At 33.4% G+C, this 21,854-nt stretch overlaps 5 protein-coding genes across 17 annotated transcripts; 2 read left to right on the forward strand and 3 right to left on the reverse strand.

Moving 5' to 3' along the window:
* Nucleotides 1-270: 270 nt before the first annotated feature.
* On the reverse strand, nt 271-4,434 carry LOC11439598 (5'-nucleotidase SurE). 3 transcript variants are annotated; one of them, XM_024783220.2, is made up of 8 exons: nt 4,010-4,434; nt 3,776-3,819; nt 2,841-2,918; nt 2,450-2,603; nt 1,097-1,270; nt 920-934; nt 705-767; nt 271-624 (listed from the first exon to the last, which is right to left on the reverse strand). In XM_024783220.2, exons 1-8 carry the CDS (start codon nt 4,307-4,309, stop codon nt 514-516), a joined length of 939 nt encoding a protein of 312 aa, XP_024638988.1. In that variant the 5' UTR covers nt 4,310-4,434; the 3' UTR covers nt 271-513. The 3 variants fall into 3 exon arrangements, with proteins under 3 accessions (XP_024638988.1, XP_003610719.1, XP_024638990.1); XM_003610671.4 differs by lacking the exon at nt 920-934 and having other exon boundaries at nt 287-624; nt 4,010-4,431; XM_024783222.2 differs by lacking the exons at nt 271-624; nt 705-767 and having other exon boundaries at nt 920-991.
* A 1,560-nt stretch (nt 4,435-5,994) lies between these two features.
* On the reverse strand, nt 5,995-9,014 carry LOC11438663 (5'-nucleotidase SurE). 9 transcript variants are annotated; one of them, XM_024783338.2, is made up of 9 exons: nt 8,785-9,014; nt 8,370-8,456; nt 8,181-8,289; nt 7,772-7,850; nt 7,381-7,534; nt 7,107-7,280; nt 6,729-6,788; nt 6,519-6,647; nt 5,995-6,389 (listed from the first exon to the last, which is right to left on the reverse strand). In XM_024783338.2, the coding sequence occupies exons 4-8, from the start codon at nt 7,804-7,806 to the stop codon at nt 6,537-6,539; spliced, it is 534 nt and encodes a 177-aa protein (XP_024639106.1). In that variant the 5' UTR covers nt 7,807-7,850; nt 8,181-8,289; nt 8,370-8,456; nt 8,785-9,014; the 3' UTR covers nt 5,995-6,389; nt 6,519-6,536. The 9 variants fall into 9 exon arrangements, with proteins under 9 accessions (XP_024639106.1, XP_024639108.1, XP_024639104.1 ...); XM_024783340.2 differs by lacking the exon at nt 8,370-8,456 and having other exon boundaries at nt 7,772-7,839; XM_024783336.2 differs by lacking the exon at nt 8,370-8,456.
* Nucleotides 9,015-9,529: 515 nt separating this feature from the next.
* LOC11441089 (uncharacterized) lies at nt 9,530-11,906 on the forward strand. The gene has a single exon (XM_024785160.2). It carries the CDS (start codon nt 10,048-10,050, stop codon nt 11,116-11,118), a length of 1,071 nt encoding a protein of 356 aa, XP_024640928.1. The 5' UTR covers nt 9,530-10,047; the 3' UTR covers nt 11,119-11,906.
* On the reverse strand, nt 11,893-12,661 carry LOC11441450 (ferredoxin C 1, chloroplastic). The gene has a single exon (XM_003610674.4). The coding sequence runs from the start codon at nt 12,519-12,521 to the stop codon at nt 12,060-12,062; it is 462 nt and encodes a 153-aa protein (XP_003610722.1). The 5' UTR covers nt 12,522-12,661; the 3' UTR covers nt 11,893-12,059.
* A 3,247-nt stretch (nt 12,662-15,908) lies between these two features.
* On the forward strand, nt 15,909-20,785 carry LOC11441090 (cysteine synthase). Of its 3 annotated transcripts, none has more exons than XM_024783664.2 (11): nt 15,909-16,042; nt 16,588-16,645; nt 16,740-16,849; nt 16,984-17,041; nt 17,486-17,749; nt 17,828-17,965; nt 18,117-18,168; nt 18,643-18,722; nt 19,314-19,373; nt 19,523-19,603; nt 20,456-20,785. In XM_024783664.2, exons 2-11 carry the CDS (start codon nt 16,604-16,606, stop codon nt 20,546-20,548), a joined length of 978 nt encoding a protein of 325 aa, XP_024639432.1. In that variant the 5' UTR covers nt 15,909-16,042; nt 16,588-16,603; the 3' UTR covers nt 20,549-20,785. The 3 variants fall into 3 exon arrangements, with proteins under 3 accessions (XP_024639432.1, XP_024639433.1, XP_003610723.1); XM_024783665.2 differs by lacking the exon at nt 15,909-16,042 and adding an exon at nt 16,089-16,363; XM_003610675.4 differs by lacking the exon at nt 15,909-16,042 and adding an exon at nt 16,120-16,177.
* The last annotated feature ends 1,069 nt before the right edge of the window (nt 20,786-21,854 follow it).

Genomic DNA, 21,854 nt, shown 5'->3' on the forward strand with positions numbered 1-21,854 from the left:
ACAAGTGCCTGTGCCCTAAGGGCACTTGTTAAGGATTTAAAAATGGAAACAATTGATGAATTTTATGATGAAAATGTTACTTTTTAATGTTTCAATGTGTTGAATACACAACTTCCAAAATAGAATTACCACTTTAAACTTCTTATCAAGTGCCCTAAGGGTATTTGTCAGCATCTCCCATAACATAAAAACATATGGATCTGTGGGCTATGATTGACCTCGTGAACATAGACATTGTGAAGAATGAAGTATAAAGTCCACAATTCACCATTTATCAAGTAAATACTGACTGAAAAAAATGTTATTATAGTAAAATGTTCGCAAAAGTCATTTGTGACGACATCACTTAAATACATTATATGAATACCTGCCAGAATTTTCTATTTATCACAGAAGAATAACCTTTGATTCTTAACTAGCGTGATTGCTGAAATGCAAGTGCAATTATTGCCAGGAATACATAGCAACCAGAGCTAACAAATACACTGCAAACACATGATAGATCTTACAACGTTATAAAGCTGCTGACAAGAGGTGTTTAGGGATACTTTGTAGCCAATCCTCAAAATAGGTCTGACAATCTACATCCGCGTGAGAGAGACCAGCAAGAGATGTTACAGTAATCTGTAAAAAGATAATAAATAAACTGTTTAGCACGTCATTATTCATTTAATCTAAACGCACACTCACACAGACACACTCACATAGCCCGCCTTCAAAGATTTGTGATCTGTATCATCATCATAATCAGGTAGGGCACCTCTTACCTACAAAAGTTTGAAGAAAAAAAAAACAACATTATTATTCAATGGGGAAAGAGGATGCGAGGAAGATTACAAAATGTCCATCCAAGTAAGTGTTTTAGTTCTTCCATATAACTTAGCATCTATTTCAGAAGTTGATAAAATCAAATACTTACAATCTTCACTCTCCTCTGTTTATAATAAGTCCAATAACAGCACAGTCAAGCACAATATTAAGCTGTGTAGAACTTATAACAATCGAAGGAGTAAATCCGAAAGTATTAGACAATATGCTTCATACAAATGAAATATCGAGACTTTAAGTCAATTAGAAAGAAAGTAAATGAGCCTACCTCTCTCGCAAATAAAAGATGTTCAGGTGATGCAGATGACGTGCCAATTTTTTTAGGCATATCTGTATTTGTGTTGGTCATATCAGACAACATTCTTCGTCCTTCTGTCTCAGAGGTAACTTTCCTCCATCCCATCTTAAAGATACTTTTACCCTGCCTCGTTAGCTTGTAACCCTTTTTCAGATGCACAGACGACAGCCAATAAATTAGTTACAGAAGATTGCATGACAAAGCAATATATTAATGCAGCAAAGTTAGCAATAGCAAGCCTTTCAATACAAATGTAAACTTCAATATGTGGGATATTAAATGAAAATACAGAAGGCAGATAATCAAACCAACATATCAACAGCTCAACACTTTAATGACAACAAAGCAAATGTTAAACATCATCTTTTTGTAACAAGGGCCGCCCATTATGCAACATTTCAATGAAGGGGGAAAGGTCAGATATGCACACTCTACAAGCAGAGAGGCTGCATCCAGAAGTAGTCACCATTTCCACCAAAATTTACAATGCGGTAGTATATATTGTCATGATATCATGGAAGCATTTTTTGTTTTTGCACGCAGAGACAAATCATATTTATCCAAAACAATAAGTTCAACAAGATTTTTTTTTTGCTATTCGACTAGTGGCCAACACATACTCAAATAAACAAAGTCGAACACACGGGGGTGGGGAAATGTGGTGACCCTGGTTCGAACCCAGGATTCCACATCAAAGGTTTTCACCACCAAACCACTAGGTTGTAACAACGGGGACAAACAAATCACACAAATTATAATAACACACAAGACAACATTTTCTTAACCAGTGAACAAGGAGTCTTTCGTAATCACCAGATAAGTCTAGTTAACTCCTTATGAAAGGGGAATAATAGGTGTCATTCTCTGGATATAACTACCATGATTTCATGGAGGCGAGGCAACATTCTAGTAAACAAACAAGATTTATATGACAAATTCTGGAACTTAGGCACAATAAACTTGGCTAGAATGTAATCAATTTTCTTAGGCTTATCTAATACACGCTGTCAAATTACCTATAGTAACGATAAAAATTTTAAAAAATAATTCCTAAGAGAATCATCTTAGAACCAACATATATTTTGAATAAATCTTCTTATCATGTATTATGTTCATTCCATCACAGCATGAATTTATGTTATGCTAAGCCATCAAAACATGGCTATCTGGCTTATGTATAATATAGAATCATAACAATAATTCATCACAAGCTAAACATATAAAAAAATATGAACAACCACCAATGTTTTTCTACTCGGTGAGGTTGACTAGTGACTACATGGATCATTCAACACGACAATTCCAAAACTTATTACAATATACCTTATGGTTAGCAACATTGGTTGGCACGTCTATATTCAAAAAACATCTTCCAGGGTAGCTTTGTTTCTTTATCGCAACCAGTACTGCGTTTATGATTGGAATGCAAACTTGTGCAGCAAGTGCAAAGTCCTGTGGATTACTCTTTCCTTCAACCCTGGATACAGAATAACCTTCAAATGGTTAAACATGATAATGAAAAACTATTGCTATAGAAGGATATAGATGAAAGATTACTGACATAACTTATAAAGCCAGTAAACCATAATACTCAAGACATTCATTAAGTTATCAGTTACAATTATAAGCTGATTAATTGGTTTAAAAAATTCAACTCAACAAATATGGAAGACAGATCCAGCAATATTGCAACAGAAACATGTTGATAATGTACCAGTCATATGAAATGGAGATAGAAGGGATATTGTTGAAGAAGGCCTCTCGAGCTCCAGCTACAGTGCCTGAGTAAACACTGAAAGGGAATTACTAATTACACAAACAGCAACGGACAAAAATTTCTGTGGTAATGACTACTGAATAAACCTTAGCAAAAAGAAAAATAGTATAAATCATAAGAGGGTCATTTCAAATTTCGAGGAAATGAAATCATCATCGTCTCTTCATTGCTTAGGATGATAATCCTTCGTCATTTGAAATAAATAGAACAATTTTTAACAGGTACGCTTACATCACTTGGTATGACATACAAAATAATTTATTGACTGTGAGAAAGATTGTAAGCAATGTAAATTATTTCTTTGGGCAAATAATTATTAAAAACTAATTTCTATAAAATGATTACCATATTTTTAATGGAAAAAAAATAGATTTAAGGTTAGATGATAATAGAATTGAAAATCAAATTAATATAATCATATAAATCAAAGCTCCATACATAGAATTTTCAAATGATGAAGCCAACTTTGACATGATCATCAACATTTTTACTCTGAGGGAAGGAGAGGGCTTCTGATCTTGGCTCCTCCTTCACTCTCTTTAGGGACATGCATTCATTAAGTGTTTGGAAATAATGTTGCAGTTAAGCGTTTGAGAATTTTTCAGGACGGCTAAAGGCTCATTTCGGCTAAATAGCTTAATTAAGTGTCTGTTCAATGAGCAACTCCGCAAAATATAAGTAAAGAATTACATTCATTAGCTATACTTAAAGATATATTTATAGATATAAGTGAAAACAATGTACAGACATGTCATAAGTTAGTTTACAAAACTAACAAAAAATATAAGTGCTTATACCATGAGATAAAAATTCAAAATAAGCTATTCTAAACACTCCCTAAAGTCTAAAGGTGATAAAATGGTGCTACATACATATGATAGCCGCAGTTGCTACCCCTATTTATGCCGCTCACTACCTGTTAAAATAAATAAAAGGCAGATCAAAGCTGAGCTGGTTTTATTAGTTGATAACAGGTACTTACAAGAAATATTTAAAGAATAATGTAATAACTTTGAACAACTATTTTATGTATAAGTTGAAATCAGGTTGTGCATATCAAATTAAAAAAAAAAAAAAAAAAAAAAAAAAAAAAAAAAAGGAATTACAAGATGAGGGACGGAAGGAAAGAGTGATTTGGAAATTCCGAGAGAAGTACAATCAGCGGGAGTTCCAGAAACAGAGAAGGAAGCAATGGTTCCATGAATATGAACTTGTTTGGCAGATATAGGATGAAGCCATGTGATGCTGTGACTAACTGCTGATTTCTCACTATCAGGAGCACATACAAATATATTGAAAAGATTCGTATTCACTAATGATGATACCAAACCTCTTAAGCCAGGAGCGTCGATTCCGTCGTCGTTTGTTATTAGAATTCTTCCTCTCTTATTATTACCCTCTTCCATCGATAATCAATTTCTTTATTATGTTTTATGTTACTGCATCAACATTCTTCTCTTCTTCTATCTATAGTCATCATCTTCACACTTAAGCAGTCAAAATTCACCCTGCCTACTTCTTTGTTATTTTCTGGGGATGTATTGAATCATGAAAAAGTCTTGTGGTATTCAATCAAGACTCTTAATCACTTAAAAAAAGTCTAATGGTATTCAAAATCATTCAAATTTCGAAGGATTGTTTAATAAATCAGATTTTGATAGATTTTGTGGGATTTTCTAGTGAAATTTTAGCATGAAAAAGTCTTTCATGAAAAACATGAGGATTGTTTTTTTCTTTTAAGATTTTACTATCTCTCCCTCTCTCTCCTCCCTTCTCTCTTACTCTCTCTTTTCCTCTCCTCTCTCTCTCTCCCCCTTCCTTCTCTCTCTCTCTCTCTCTCTCTAGCTCTCCCGTAAAAAACCTCTCTCTAGCTCTCCCGTAAAAAACCTCTCTCCCCCTCTCTTTCCCTCTCTGATTCCTTCACTCTCTCTCTCTAGCTCTCCCGTAAAAAATAAAATAAAATAAAATATAGAGTCTTTATTGAGATTTTGTAGCTCCAGCTCTCCCGTAAAAAATAAAATAAAATAAAATATAGAGTCTTTATTGAGATTTTGTAGCTCTAGCTCTCCCGTAAAAAATAAAATAAAATAAATAAAAGAGTTTTTATTGAGATTTTGTGAAAGAGAGTGTGTTATGATATTTTTTTCAATTATTTCTTAAAATTCATAAAATCTGTTGAAATCTCTTGAAATCCATAAAATCATTTCAAATCCTTTAAAATCTTATGAATTAAATCCATTGAAATCCTTAATAGTCTTTTAAAATCATCAAAATCTTGCAAAGTCTTATAAAATCCTCAAGACTTTTTTAAACAAAAATTGTCCTTTAAAATCCTAATCCAATACACCCCCTTAGTATTTTCATGAGAATATTATTTTTTAAATGATTATAAAGTTTGTTTTTGACAAATAAAAACATTATAAAGTTAATCTCTAAATTATCAAATATCAAAAATCATTTTATTTATAATCCAACGACATATACACTTTGACACACAATATTAATTTGAAAAGTAAAATTAAGTATCATCCATGTGCAACTGCACTTGGATAAATTGATTCATCGATGTAAGTAGGATATATTTGTATCCCTTTAAAATAAGTATTGTTTGTCGTATCAATATTTTTTTTATTAAGTAGGATGGTGGCTCAAAGACTATATACATGTAGTATTTCTTTCAATGAATTCAAACTTTAACTTGAGTGCAGATTTTTTAACTTCTACTCTGAATGAGTGATTTTAAACTTGAATGGTGGGTGTGTGGCGCAAACGGAGGACTAGCGTGACGGTGGAGGAGATTTGACGATCCAAAAATGATTTGGTGGTCTATCATTCTACTCCTACAGTTACCAGGTTGCATTATCGCTATGGCTGAACTTTGGCCTATTTATAATTGGGTTGCAAGTGCTAAAGGCCGTGGTTTTTTGCATATTGAGATTATTAAATTTGATTCTATGACTGCTTTGTTTCATTTCTAGCTTGGTGCACCACAAATCCAAAAAAAGTGTTCTAATATGAGTATAATGTACTAGAAGAAAACAGAATTATGGGGACTTATCCCTCTGCAAACCGGATCTTCGGAGGCAATGCATTTACAAAGACAAACTCACATCAATACATTAAGAAAGATTAAAGACGTTATAATAAACAGTTTAGAGAGCCTAATCCCCTCCTATTCATAAAACACACATATCTGTCAAACACATAAAAACATATTGTCGCATTTCCTCCTATAGTAATTACTAATGAGAGGTCTAACACAAGCTAAGCAATCCGCGTGAACGAATACTATATAACAAGAATTGCTATAATATCGATATAAAAATGAGAGATGTTTTGTTTGCATTGCTTATGAGCTTACAGAAAATAGGCATTCTCATTCAATCATGATATAACAAACTGTTGAAATGTCTTGATTGCCCCAAGATAATAATGGAGTGATGGCTTGCATTGCGGAGTAAGCAGACTGCTGCTAGTGCTTAGGATCTGAAAAATTGATTTAACAACTTTAGCAAAAGGAAACCTTGATTCTTGACTAGCATGGATGCTAATATGCAAATTCAACTAGTGCTAGGAATATATTGCAATCAAAACTATCATATAAAATGCAAATACATGATAGATCTTATGGAACTATAAAGCTTCCAACGAGAGGGGTTTGGAGACACTTTGTAGCCATTCCTCAAAATAGGCCTGGCAATCTACATCCACACGGGAGAGACCAGCAAGAGGAGTAACAGTAATCTTCAAAAAGAAAAATAAAGAAACTGTTCAGCATGTGTTTATTCATTTAAATTAAGCACACACGCACGCGCACACACTCACATAGCCCGCCTTCAAGGATGTGTAATTTGTATCATCGTGATCAAGTACGGAACCTTTTACCTTCAAAAGTTAAAAGACTACTACATCATTATTCATTGGAAAAAGAGGAGGCGAGGAGGATTAGGAAATGTTCATTCAATTAGTGTAGGATTGTTTAGTCTTCCACATAACTTAGAATCAACTTCAGAAGTCGATAAAACTGAATACTTACACTCTCCTCAGTCTATTACAACATATTCAAGTACAATATAAAGCTATGTAGAACTAAAAAAAAAGGGTGGAGTTCATCTGAAGGTATTAGATAATATGCTACATACAAATGAAATATTAAGATTTTAAAATTTTAAGTAAATAAAAGGAAAAAGGAATTGAACCTACCTCCCTCGCAAATAAAAGATGTTCAGGTGATGCAGATGATGTGCCATAATTTTTAGGTGTATGAATATCAGTATTGGTCATATCAGATGACATTATTGGTCCTTCTGTCTGAGAGGTGACTTGCTTCCATCCAATCTTAAAGATACTTTTACCCTGCCTTGTTAGCTTGTAACCCTTTTTCCATGCACAGACGATAGCCAATAAATTAGTTATAAAAGATTGCATGACAAATCACAAGCTAAACATATAAATTGCAAAACTTATTACAGTATACCTTATGGTTAGCAACATCGTTTGGCACGTCTATATTCAAAAAACATTTTCCAGGGTAGCTTTGATTCTTTATATCAACCAGTACGGTGCTTATGATTGGAATACACGCTTGTGCAGCAAGAGCAAAATCGTGTGGATTACTCTTTCCTTTAACCCTGGACATACAAATAGCCTTTAAATGGTCAAAAATAGTAATAAGAAGCTATTGCTATAGAAGGATATAGATAAAGATTACTAGAATAACTTATAAAGCAAGTAAACCATAATTCTCGATACTTTCATTCCGTTATCAGTCACAATTATAAGCTAATAAATTGGTTTCAAAATTCATTTCAGAACAAATATTCAAGACTTTCGAGCAATGTTGCCACAGAAACATGTTGAAAATATACCCCGTCATATGAAATAGAGATTGAAGGGATATCATTGAAGAAGGCCTCTCGAGCTCCAGCTACAGTGCCTGAGTAAACACTGAAAGGGAGTTAGATAGAACAGCTGTGGAAGAATAATTTCTATGGTAATAACTGCTGAAACAACTTTAGCAAAAAGAAATATTGAGTAGATTCTAAGTGGGTCATATCAAATTTCAAGGAAATGGAATCATCATCATCTGTTCATAGCTTAGGATGATAATCCTTTGTTATCTGAAATCAATAGAAATTTTTTCAACAGGTGTGCTTGCAAGTTACTCCATTTGCTATGAAATGCAAAATCATTTATAAAAGTTCTAATAAGCTCTTCTAAACACTACCTAAAGTCTAAAAAAGGTGGGGACTTGAGGAGGAAAATGGTGTTACATACATGTGATAGCCGCAGTTGCTACCCTTGTTTATGCCACTGACTACCAGATTAGGTGTTGTAGGAAATAGTGCTCTGGAAATTCCGAGAGAAGTGCAATCAGCTGGAGTACCTGCAAAGAACCAAAAATAGTCGTTGAGACTTGATCTTGAGCGTGTAAAAATGGAAATGGAAGAAGAGTAACCAGCCAACCAGAAACCGCGAAGGAAGCAACGGTTCCATGAATGTCAACTTGTTTGACAGCAACTGGGTGAAGCCATGTCATACAATGGCTAACGGCTGATTTCTCACCGCATGCAAATGCAAATTAAAATGATCAAAATCGAATTATGTGACCGTCTAGTCTATATGTCATATAATAATAAATTGTTAACGTGTATTTTAAACTAACATAAAAGGATATTTAAGTTTTGCAACAATTTTTAAAACAGGTACAAAGTATGTACCAAACATGAAAGAATCTCATATTCATACACTTAGCCACATCAATGACCGTTGGACCGAGATCATATAGAGTTTAAAATTTAAAAAAATTTAATCTCAATCAAACATTTATAGATGTGTTTGACTATATGAATTTGATCATGACGGAACCTGATTTACTTACCTATCAGGAGCACAGACCAAGACATTAAAAAGATTGGTGTTAACGAGGGATTCAACCAAAGCTCTCAAACCAGGAGCATCAATACCATCATCGTTTGTTATCAGAATTGTTCCTAGCTTACCCTCATCATCCATCTCCAAAGTTGCTGTATCACTTGTCATCAACACCTATGCAATTTTACTTGTATATATTCCATCATTTTGATATATTTGGTCCACACCAAATTTTTAAATAAAGAAAAATACCTTGGGTCTTTTTTAAATACATACCACCTAACCAATGTCTTTTCTTAATAAAGAAATGCTACATCAAGTTAATATATTATACACAAGAAGAAGAATAGCTCACGTCTTTTCTTAATAAAGAATTTCATTCATACTAATGAATTGGATACATGTCAGAGAATCAATAAAAATTGGACATTAGCGAGAGACGGGTTACTCTTACAAGAGCATCAACAACTTTATTCACTTGTTTCATATATTTTATTTTTTAGTATTAAAAAAAATTAATGGTATTTTGAGACGAACATAATTGATGCAAAACTGATAAATATAAAATGACAAATTTATACAATTAATATTAATATTTAAGATTTTTAGAATTTAGTAATCTAAAATCAAACGCTGTTTGAAATAACATTTGAAATCAAATAAGTTAATAAAATGATGAAATAAGATATAAATTTTTGATGAAATGACACTTAGCAAACATATTTTTTTAAAGGAGTTTATATGCTATAACTTAGCGTATTGGTTTTGCCAAATAAACCCTAAATCTAATTAAATGTAGTACTTAAGTGATTAAACTCAAGTGGTTAAGAGCTTAATCAAATGAGAAATTGCGACAACCCAACTTTAATTCCTTCAATTTCATCGCTGAACTCTGGAATACTATAGGGCTTGTTTTATTCTGGTCACATACGAGACAGGATATCGCCACACCAATACACAACACAAGTAACACATCAAAGGAACAAAATTACAAAACAAAAACCCAGCCCCAGCCATTTCAATTTCCATTCATTACAATACCAAAGAAAATTCAGGTTGCATTAAGTTTATCAGTTTCAATTTTGTCGATTCAACCAAACAGCCAGGTCTCCAATTACGTCCAGTGACTGAGTGCACTCCAATTGTTCGATGTTTTGCTTCTGTGAGCTTTTGTTCACATTTCGGTCTGCAAATATAATTATCTTTGAAACTTGGTCATCTTCTACATGTTTTTACTCATAATAACTGCTTCTTTGTCATAATTGTGATCATGATGTTGTCCATGTTTGCAAGAAAATGCACTTCTGTATACAATCAACGTATCGTCTTCAAGCTGAGTGCATTTAATCTATGCTTCAAGTCCCTTACCACTGTTCCCGACAAGGATGGTGGTGCTGCAGTGAGCTCTCTAGCCGAGCAACCTTCTGATTATTATCCTAGTAGTAGCCTTCATCTTTCACCGTTTTTCTCGAACTCCAATCACCCCTCAAGTGGATTTGACATCGAGCTTGTGGACCGTGATGCTTGGGGGGTCTCGTCTGTGGTGGCACAAGCTTGGCGAGGAGGGGATTTGGCTACAGCAGGAGCTAGTAGTTCTTGTGATCAGTGTGTCATCGATGAACCCCTTGATGCTTGTTCCTCCGATCTTGAGGATGAACTTGATTTTGAAGAGATAGACAATCTGAGAGTTCGTGGTAATCTGTTCTATAAGCTTGAACGCAGTTCCATGGAGTTTGAAGAGTATAATATAGAATTTCATAAGAAGAAATCTTCCAAGAAAAAAAATGACAAGACTGAGGTAACCAACAAGGCTAAAGCTAAAGATAAAACAACACCAAAAGCGACTTCCAAGGATCAGAAGCTTCCCAAAGTTGATGAATTTGGAAGAAATAGTAAAAGTGTTATACCCCGGATGGACGAAATCAATGATTCGTCTCCTGTGAACAAGAAACAGAGGGTTCCCACTTTTAACCAGCTTACCGGGCCTTATCATGAACCATTTTGCTTGGACATTTATATATCGAAAGCCTCAGTTCGTGCCTGCATTGTTCATAGGGTAACTAGCAAGGTGGTTGTTGTGGCACATTCCATTTCCAAGGATCTCAAGTTTGACCTGACTTCTACCAAGAATAAAACCACATGTGCTGCTGTGGGGAAAATTCTGGCTCAGAGAGCATTGGCTGATGATATTCATGATATTATTTATACTCCAAGGAAAGGAGAAAGGGTGGAGGGGAAGCTTCAGATTGTTCTTAATTCCATCATTGATAGTGGCATTAATGTGAAGTTGAAGATTAAACAACGACAAAAGAAGAAGTCTTTCAGCTCACATTTTACCTAGCTAGGGTCATGCTTGCTCAATGGACATTGTATATTGGCCATGGTTATATGATGTTATATGTGTGGGAATGAAGTATTGCATTTTTAAGCACATTGAAGGGGACCTGAACTTGTCATTTAGGGTATGTTTGAGTTGGTGCCTTGGTGGTATGGAATATAATCGAATGGAATAAAATAGGCTAGTTAGTTTTTAAAAAGTGTATGTTATATCATTCGATACCATTTCACTCTGTTTTGGGATTTTAAAGTACATTTTGCAGCATATACCGGAACAGGAAACAATGCTGCCCGTGGTGGGATTGCTCGCGCGACTCAAGTTGTACTTTCTGTTAGGCTTTTTGCAGCAAAGGTGAATTTATGTCCTGTGATTCAAGCTGATTTGTGGGCAATTTTTTGGAGCTTGAAGATTGCTAGAGACTAAGGCTACTCCAACTTGATTTTGCAGAACGAATGCAAAATTTCTGTTAACTTGCTGGAAGGGAGCTGCCCCCATACTCACTCTTGTTTTGTTTTGGTGTCTAGAATTAAAGCCCTAGCTAAGTTCAATTAATACTGTTCAGTTTTCTTGTGTCTAGAGTTGCTAATTATGTTGCAGACAATTTAGCAGAGTTTGGTTTGTCCATTGAAGTTCAGAATGTAGTTTATAATACTATGTCATTGCTAGAAATATTTGAATAAGGTTTAGCATTTACTAAATTAAGTTGTAACATATGTAAATAACTAATGACTGAACAAGTATCCACACATCTAGTAAATTAAGCTATGATATCTATTCTGATTTGAGTCAAATGTTTTATTTCATCTTACATCAATAAAAATCTACATAAATGAAATTAACTTAGCAGAACAGAGAAACAGTATGAATTATCATTATCATAAGAAACAAGCAAAGACTCAATTCCATTGACAGGTGAGAATTACATTCAAAACTGAAAACTAGATTTAGTCATTGGCTGTGGCTAGCTGCATCGAAAGCAGCTCATCCTCTGGGATAACCCTAATATGACAATCAGAACGAGGATAAGAGGCACACAAGAGTGCATAACCACGCTCCACAACATCATCACTGAGCATACCATCACTCTGATCAACTGTGCCGCTGATAAGACGAGCAGGACAAGTCATGCAAACTCCAAGCTTGCAGTCATGAGGCACATCCAAACCAGAATCCAATGCCTTTGATAATATGGTTTCATCAGGTTCAACTTCAAGCTGTGTAGTCTTGCCCTCATGTTCAATCACTACTTTATAAGAAGATCTTACAGTGAAAGTGAGTGATGGTGATGATGGGTGTGAACCTGAACCAAGGCGTGGTCTTGTGTTGAGCTGAGAAGGATAGGGGAGCTTAGTTGTGGGGTGCTTCTGTCTGAAGAGAGTTAAGGGTGTAAATTGAAGGGTTGCCATGTTTTTGTGTTTGGTGTTCCAAGACCAAATGTGAAGTGTTTCTGAGATGGGGTTGAAAGGATAAGACTCGTGGTTAGATTGGTGCCGTGGGAGGGCTTGTGGCAATTTACTCTTTTGTACACACCTGATAGTTTAGTTTAGAGGTGATCTTTCGAAAGGAGTAAACAATGAAATATATAGGACTTGGAAAAAATATTTCGAAATATGTAGGGTTGGTTAAGTAAATTGTTCTTATAAATATTCAGAATTTTGTTTTTAGTTTCTACAAAATAAAATCGCATTTTTTAATCCTATAAAGTTTTCCATCAGTATTTTTAGTCCCTATATTAATTTTCCATCAGCATTTTAGTCCCTATCAAAAAATTTGGTCCCTAAAATGCTTAAGGAAAATGTCACAAGGACTAAAAATTGTGATTTTATTTTGTAGGAATTAAAAACAAAACTGTGAATATTTATAGGGACTAAAAACTTAATTAACCCAAATATGTAATATATTAGATAGTTTAAAAAAAAACAAAATTAAGAAATTTTATTTTGTTTATATATATATATATATATATATATATATATATATATATATATATATATATATATATATATATATATATACGGGATTTGCTAGAACACACCCACTAGTTTGTATGTGGGAGTGTTTTAGCAAGTTACACCTTAAGGTGCATTTCACTAAAACACACCTTTTAAAAAAGTAAGTGGGTGTATTCTAGCAAAATGCATATAGGAGTTGCTAACAGACACCCACTTATTTTCTAGAAGGTGTGTTTTAGCAACATTCACCTTAAGGTGTATTTAACAACTTTTTAGTTATATCTTTGCTAAAACACACTTTAATATATATATATATATATATATATATATATATATATATATATATATATATTCATGAATAAATGTAATTTATTTGGTTGATAAGACCATTGTGATATGTATGGAGTCGTGGTTCGAAATGTTATAAAATCAAACCATGATATTCCCTCCATCGCATAGTAATCGAGCCATTTAAAAAAAAAATGTTCTAAAATAACCGAGTCATTTCACATTTCAATACAATATTAATTACTTTTTTACCTTTATAACTCTAATTAATACTACTTTCATCACTCTCAATTAAATATATTTCATTTTGCATTTATGATAATGGAGAATGTACCAATATTTAACAAGATAACTTAAAACCATTTTTTTCTCTCCTTTATTTATACATTTTTCTTAATATGTGTGAAATGAGCAAATGACTCAGTCAATCCAAAACGGAGGGAGTATTTATTTTGTAGATCAAATAGCAGTCATTTAAGTTATAGGTTTATAACAAGTTAATCCTTTAAATTTTTTATTTTTTTTACAAATTAGTCATTTAAGTTATACGTTCGATAGGGGTGGGAATAGGTCATGTCAGGCCAGACTTTGAAAGCCCTGAGTCTGGCCTATGAAAAAATTATACACGCCTAAGCCTGATCTATGGCCTATCATAGGTCGTTTTTCTTGATCTGGCCTGGCCTGGCCTATTAAAAAGTCTGGTCTAGCCTGAAAGCTTACTTCCAGACCTATTTTACATTAAAGTCATCAAATAGTTTATTTTACATACTAAATAGACTAAACATGCCTTAAAGCATACTTAAAAGCTTATTTTACTACAAGCAAATTTTAACAACATAAAAGGCCTTAAAGGCTGCTTAAAATTAAAAGTCTACTTTAGTGTACAAGCTTTAACAACATAAAAGACCGTTTAAAAGCCAATAACAACAAAGCACAATGAATTTGGAGCTAATAATAATAATCTTTCGTTAGTACTCATCAATCTTTAACAACCATTTGAGTATAATTCACCAAAAAATAGAAAATTATATAATTTCATAAAGTGCTTGATATGAGAAAACAAAAAAAGAAATGAGTGATACGATAATAGTGACACTCATTAGTAAATACCATATGAATATATGAATAAATATTAGTAAAATAGCATGACAAGGAATAACCTTTGATTTGTTCTTCACACCATATTTATGATGGAACCAATCATCACCAGAAATGAGAGCTTCAACATATTCTTCATTTAATATAGAGCGAAATTCATCGATAACTCTACCTCCAGCATATTGAATGTGGACTCGGATGCAATAGTTGAGATTGGAATAGCTAGTATATCAGCAGCCATCTTAGACAAGATCTTATACTTCATGCTATTGTTCCTCCACCAGTCCAAAGCACTAAAGGATTTAGAGTTAGGAACATAAACACCTTCATCAAGATAATCTTGCAATTCTGACTTTGAGGGAGAAATAGCTTCTTGTTCTCGAATGATTTGTAACATTTCATTAAATCCAGTGGTATTTTTAACATTTGTTTTAGAGCATATGGATTATCACAATCCAAATTAACAGCAGGCGACGAATAAGACTCTTCCAAACATCATAAGGCTACATACTCATCATATAACAATTTCAAGGAACGCCTAACCTTCTCTATATTCTCATCCAAGTTGATAAGTATAACTTCACTGCTCTCAAAATTACGGTTCATAGTGGTATTATTCAATCTTAATTTGAAACAAAATTGAAGGATTATTTTATTTATAAAATTGTTGATGAAATTTTTATTTGTAAAATTAAGTTTGAATTCAAAAATAAAAAGAAAATGTGAGGAAATAAACATATTTTATGTCATAAGTCATTTTTGACCTATCACCTCAATGATGAATGATCCATAAACACTTTTAACTAAGTTCGTTGAAACAAAAAAAATAGTTGAAGTTACAAATTTTTGGAAACCCTCCGTATCATACCCGATCAAGGGATGAGTCATCTCCAACTTCTCAATGAATATTCTTTATTGGAACGCTTGAGTCTGTGCTAGTACTTATTATTTAAAGCGTCGTCAACTTTGGGCGGATCTTACTCAGTTACAAGGTTTGGCGCGAATAATGTCATGTATTTTCCGAGAATGTAACTGCTGCGCTGATAGATTGGTTGCTATGAGACATTCATTTCAGGACTCAGTCTGGTTGACGTCTCTTCGATCTGTATTGTTGTTGGATTTTTTTTCCGTGATAGATGTGACCTTCCTAACTACAAATTCCCCTAGTCTGTTAGTCTACTTGCTATTTTTATTTATTTGCTTTCTTTGTCGACTTATGAGGGTTTTGGTTTGGTCCCCTTCTTGTAATTATTTCCCTTCATTTTAATAATATTTTGAGATTGACGACATGAGATGGAGGTTTTGCGGGATGCCAACCTAATTGGACGTCGTTGTTGCCTCTTGATGCATGTGATATCTCCATGCTTATAAAAAAAATTGTTGAAAAAAAATAAACAATAGCATAAAATATTGTACTATGATTTAAAAAGACCAATTTGCAAATTAAAAAAAAAAAAAAAAACTCATTCGATTTCTATAATATATATATATGGGGTATAATTGTTGGTAGCCGTCTGTTGTACGCAGTTGTTTGTCCTCACCAAGTCTGCTTATCTCGGTTTCATCATCATTTCTCAACACAACACAAGGTCATTCTTTTCTTCTTAGTTTCCAATACATTACTATCTATTAATCAATTAATTTCGAGTTTATTTGCCACTAATATTACATCAATTATATCATTAGCTGTTTAAGTTCCTCATTTCACACACACTGCTTAAACGGTGTGTTATCATCTACCACGACACGACTAATCATAATTCATCCCTCACCCACCCAGTATTATTATCATAATTCTTCATTAAATTAATCCTTACATATTTGTTTTAGGCACTCATATTTCATATAATAAGTTATCTACTATTTTCTCCTTTTTCTGATCATCTATTTGTTTTTTCGTTTTGATTAAGGTGATGCTAAGAAAATATTGATATAAACCATTTCTTTTTTGCTGAATTTGATTGAATTTTTTGTGTTTTGATAACCTTTGATTTCCATTTGCCAAGAAAAAAGAGTAGCTTTTTTGTTTTTCTATATATGTTGAGAAATGTTTCGAATTCCTTTGGTTGTGTTGGGAGATTTTAGCTTTTGATTGTTATGCTTATAGATTTTCTTGTTTCTCCGTTTTTTGCAGTTAGTGAGCTGATAACATGGCGGTCGAAAGGTCTGGAATTGCTAAAGATGTTACAGAAGTGAGTTTTGTGTTCCTTCATGCCCATTTTCCAAACGCTATTTTTAGCTCCGCTTTGCCCTTAACGTATTGTTGTTTGATATTTGTGTGTGTAGTTGATTGGCAAAACCCCGTTAGTGTATCTAAATAGACTTGCAGATGGTTGTGTTGCTCGAGTTGCTGCCAAACTGGAATTGATGGAGCCATGCTCTAGTGTAAAAGACAGGTAATTCATTTGTTCGTTGTTATGAGTATTGATTTTAGCTTTTTATACATGCTTTTGCTAGAATTGTGTTTGAGATTGGTTTTCGTGATCATGTGCTTGTTTGGTTGGACTTATGTTATATATTTGACATGCAGGATTGGCTACAGTATGATTGCTGATGCAGAAGAGAAGGGGCTTATCACACCTGGACAGGTTGGTGTACCTTGATAATCAAAGAAAAGTGAATCTAGTAAAAGTGCATTCCTTGAAATATTGTGGTTTTGGAGCAAAGTGGTGCTGCTTATTACTATGATCACTTTTGTTATGGCGTAAATAGTTATCTTTATTTACTCATTGTGTGTGTGAAAATCATGGCTTCTTCATTTCTATGTTGAAGGTTTATATCATATGTGTGGAGTTTGGACCTATATTTAAGTAAAATGTCAATCTTTGCTAAGAAATAGTTGGAGAATGAAATTTATGCTAGTATTGTAGCTGTCATTTTAGATCTTAATGATACATCATTTAGTCTTGCAACTGATATTTATAATGTTTGGAAGTGGTAAGGAATATAAAGGAATTTTGGGCAGTAATTTTGTTTATCTCAAACTGACAATTAATGCTTGTTTTGCATGTGTGTTTCATATTTAACTGAAGAGTGTCCTCATTGAACCAACAAGTGGTAATACTGGCATTGGATTAGCCTTCATGGCAGCGGCCAAGGGATACAAGCTCATAATTACCATGCCTGCTTCAATGAGTCTTGAAAGAAGAATCATTCTATTAGCTTTTGGAGCTGAATTGGTTTTGACAGACCCTGCAAAGGGAATGAAAGGAGCTGTTCAGAAAGCTGAAGAGCTGTTGGCTAAGACACCCAATGCCTACATACTTCAACAATTTGAAAACCCTGCCAATCCCAAGGTATATAAACTCATCTGTTCTATGGCTGGCACAATGGATTCTTTACACTTTGAGCAATATATATTGTTACCGTTGTAGGTACATTATGAAACCACCGGTCCAGAGATATGGAAAGGCACGGATGGGAAAATTGACGCATTTGTTTCTGGGATAGGTACTGGTGGTACCATAACCGGTGCTGGGAAATATCTTAAAGAGCAAAATTCCAATATAAAGGTTAGTTTTATCTCCCTAAGTATATGTTTGGGACAAGATTTAATAAAAAAATTAACTTATCTATACTATACATGTGTCATTCTCTTTTATATGTTCTTTTTTTTTTAAGCAACTCTTTTATATGTTCTCAACATCATTTCTCTTTATGTAGCTGATTGGTGTGGAACCAGTAGAGAGTCCAGTGCTCTCAGGGGGAAAACCTGGTGAGTTATAAACTTTTATGTATTAATGTGGTTTTTCAAATTTGCATATGAACCACAAAATTCTTGCATTACAAGTTCATGTTATTTAAGGATCAAATGGAAGAGGATCTGATTAAAGGGGCAGAGGAAGACCTAAAAAACTTTAGGAGTTACTATTTAAAATTACGGAAAAAATATGCACTTCTTGGGTTTAACTTTTTGTTATTTGAATCCACTTTCTGGTTTCTCTGAAATTGGGTTATGGATCAATAAGTTTCTTCATCATTTTACCATGCAAAAAGCTATTAGCTGGAAGGACTGTGTTGGGTTTTATCCTGCCTGTCCAAATATTGAAAGAAGATTCTCACTTGGTTTATTCAGAATACAGTATTCATTGTATCTTCCTTGTGAATTTTTCTCGACACCATTTCATGATTGGCTGACCTAACTGATCCTTTGACTAATCACTGATCCTTTGCTGCTGTGAATGTTCAGGTCCTCACAAGATTCAAGGGATTGGTGCTGGCTTTGTCCCTGGTGTCTTAGAAGTTAATCTTATTGATGAAGTCGTTCAAGTAAGCTTAAACAACTTGTGGCTAATCATTGCATTATTCAAGAGATTATGTGTGTAGCCATCCTTAAAAAAATATAGTGATGTATGACCTTGATTTTTTTAATTTGTTTGAAAATGTTGTCTACAGTTTGATAAGGTGGGAAAATTCACATGTCCATAGTTTTTGCATCTAATTGTTGATGCTGTTTTGACCTTCTTATGCCCTTAATTCATAGATACACATTTGATTTGGCAGTTTATTGTCTTTTATATTTGATAATATTCATACGATTTTACCTTGACTTAGTTGAAGTAGTATTTTGCCACTTATTGGCAATTTCCAGTTTGAGAACCCTTTCAATTAAATTGCGATATAAACTTGAGGTAAAGCACCATGCTTACCCTCTTCCTTAGGAAGGTTCTGAGTAGGAGCAAAGTTTCAGTTTGCTCCTTGCTCTTAAAATCACTTTCCAATTAGTCTAATAGAAGATCAAAGTCCAAAAATAAAATTGTAATTGATGTGTTGTATTAGAAGGATACTGAATATCTCATCATTTTGCAAAAGTTTTCAACATTTAATGTTTCATTTAACCATAAATGTGTAATTTGGCAGATATCAAGTGATGAAGCAATAGAAACTGCGAAGCTTCTTGCTCTTAAAGAAGGCCTATTTGTAAGTTCTAAACCTATGCTATTCCTTAATATCTACTTTGTCGAACTTCTTTTTTAATTGGTGGGGCAATAATGAACTGATCCTAGATTTCTTTTTTTCCAGTTTTGTAGTTTACCAAACATAACATCTTTACTTTGATATTGTTGTAGGTGGGAATATCTTCTGGAGCTGCAGCTGCCGCTGCGATTAAGATAGCCAAAAGGCCAGAAAATGCTGGGAAGCTTATTGTTGTAAGTATTTAGAAATGTAAAGTTTCATAAAACGACAAAATTGGAAACATAATCGTTAAGCATACGGTTCAACTAAAGAGCCAGTCCCACATATGTAGCTCGGTGAGCTAAAGGGACGATCAAGGAGTTTGAAGGAGGAGATCCCGGGTTTGATCCCCGGAAACTAACATTTCTAGCTACTAACATTTGCCTATAAAAAAATTTAACTAAAGAGCTAGTGATCTTTTAGACCACAGTGACGACAACATGATATTACGGATGAAAACCTTTTTGATATGAAGATTAAAAATTAAGGATTGTTAAAAACTGATGCTTTTTCTTTATTTTTTTATTTAAGAAAGATCAAGACTACTAAACATATCCACTATTACATTTAGATATGATTGGTTGTTACTTTTCATACCATCAATGAATTCGGATCTCCTACTGCCTTTGATTCCACATAGTCAGCAGTTTGGAGCTGTTGGATTAAGATCAAGCAGCTCAACTTGAGTTTGTTTTTAAATTGATCTACAAAAACATAAAATTATAGCCTTGATCCAACAACTCCAAGCTATTGACTTTGTAAATGTGTGGAATCTATATCTAACCACCGAAAGTTCGAATTCAATAAAGAAATGCTGCAGGCGGTATGGTTATGTACCTTAAGAACCCTCTAATGGAACTGATTAGACATTTATCTGAAATATGGTACATTAATCTGAAATATGGTCCTGCAGCTTAAGAACTGGCTAATATAATTTCATCTTTTTGTTTATTCACTTTACTTGCATGATTCTTTAAGGCATATGTTTCATTATAAAAGATTATGGTGCTCATGTTGAGTTAATGTTCCATTTTGACATGGTGCAGGTCGTTTTTCCAAGCTTTGGCGAGAGGTACCTGTCCTCTGTGCTATTTGAGTCAGTGAGACGGGAAGCTGAAACCATGACTTTCGAGCCCTGAATCATTGTTTAAGGCTTTAAATTGCTTCACTTATGATTTTTCTTGAGAATTTTCATGGATATCGATTCAAATAAAATTTGCTGTATTCTGATTCTGTAATAAAACTTGTAGAAAAATCCTTGACCAAAAAAAAAAAAAAAAAAACTTGTAGAAAAATCGGATGGAATAAATATGGCATTTGTGAGTATTGTACTGTTTTTCTTAAAGTTAAGAATGAATAGTTGGGGAAGAATCTAAGTTCGAGGTCTAACTAGATTTTACATGTCTTCTAACCAAACTCTGGTAGTGTAATGTGTTTTTGTTATAATTTTTTTAATAAAGAAATTTTCAACGAAAGTTTCAAATGAAAAATCTCTTGGAATAATTTATCTTAAAATGTCATTCTAAGTATTTTATCATTTGGTTATAATTTTTTTTTACTAAAATTTTGAAAAATATCTCTAAAAAAAAACTATTTCAAATAGTTTTTCATAAAAATTATTTTTGAAAGATGTCATTTTGAAAAAATGTGATTTTTACTATGTAAAATTCCGAACAATGAATATTTAAGTTAGTGAATGTCAAAATCTCTTTTTTAACTTATATTAAATGAGTTTGAAATAACTTTTACTATTTTTTGAGTAAATTTAAAAAAAAAAATCCATTTTTAAAAATACAAAGGAAAATCCATTTTTTTTTTAAATCTAAAACAAACGGGTCCTAGAACAAATCCTTAACTAGATTTACATACCTTCTTCTTTTTTGTGGTGGCTGGGTTTGAACCCCGGACCTTGCATATTTTATACATTATCCATACCAACTGAGTTATGCTCACGTGGGCAGATTTACATACCTTCTAACCAAACTCGGTGGATTCTCAGTACTCAATTCCCTAAAAACCAAAGGGTTATTAAGGAAAAAAAAACTCCCTTTTTTATGGTAATCAATGGAAAAATATAAGGTGAATGTTCTATGGGTCCCTTAGCTTACTCTAAAGTAGCTCGGATTTCTTAGATCATAACTCTCAATTGTACAAAATCTATCGGAGGATACGATCTGATCAACGTTTTTTTTTGTCGACTGTAACTTTTATTGGCTAATTTCAAAGGTTGAGCAATCCACTGACCCGATTGACATTTATTTTCTGACTGTAACTCCTGATGGACCAATTTCAAAGGTTGAGGAATCCACGGGACGCAAAGACACAAAGAGCAAGCTTAAAAGGAATCCATGACCGATCCCTTTTATGTTTATGTTTGTATGTGACATTTGACCTTCTACGTAGAGTTTAATGGTCATGTATTGTGTTTATGAAGATTAATTTTGC

Source organism: Medicago truncatula, chromosome 5 (genome assembly GCF_003473485.1).
Source record: "Medicago truncatula cultivar Jemalong A17 chromosome 5, MtrunA17r5.0-ANR, whole genome shotgun sequence".
Classification (NCBI taxonomy): domain Eukaryota; kingdom Viridiplantae; phylum Streptophyta; class Magnoliopsida; order Fabales; family Fabaceae; genus Medicago; species Medicago truncatula.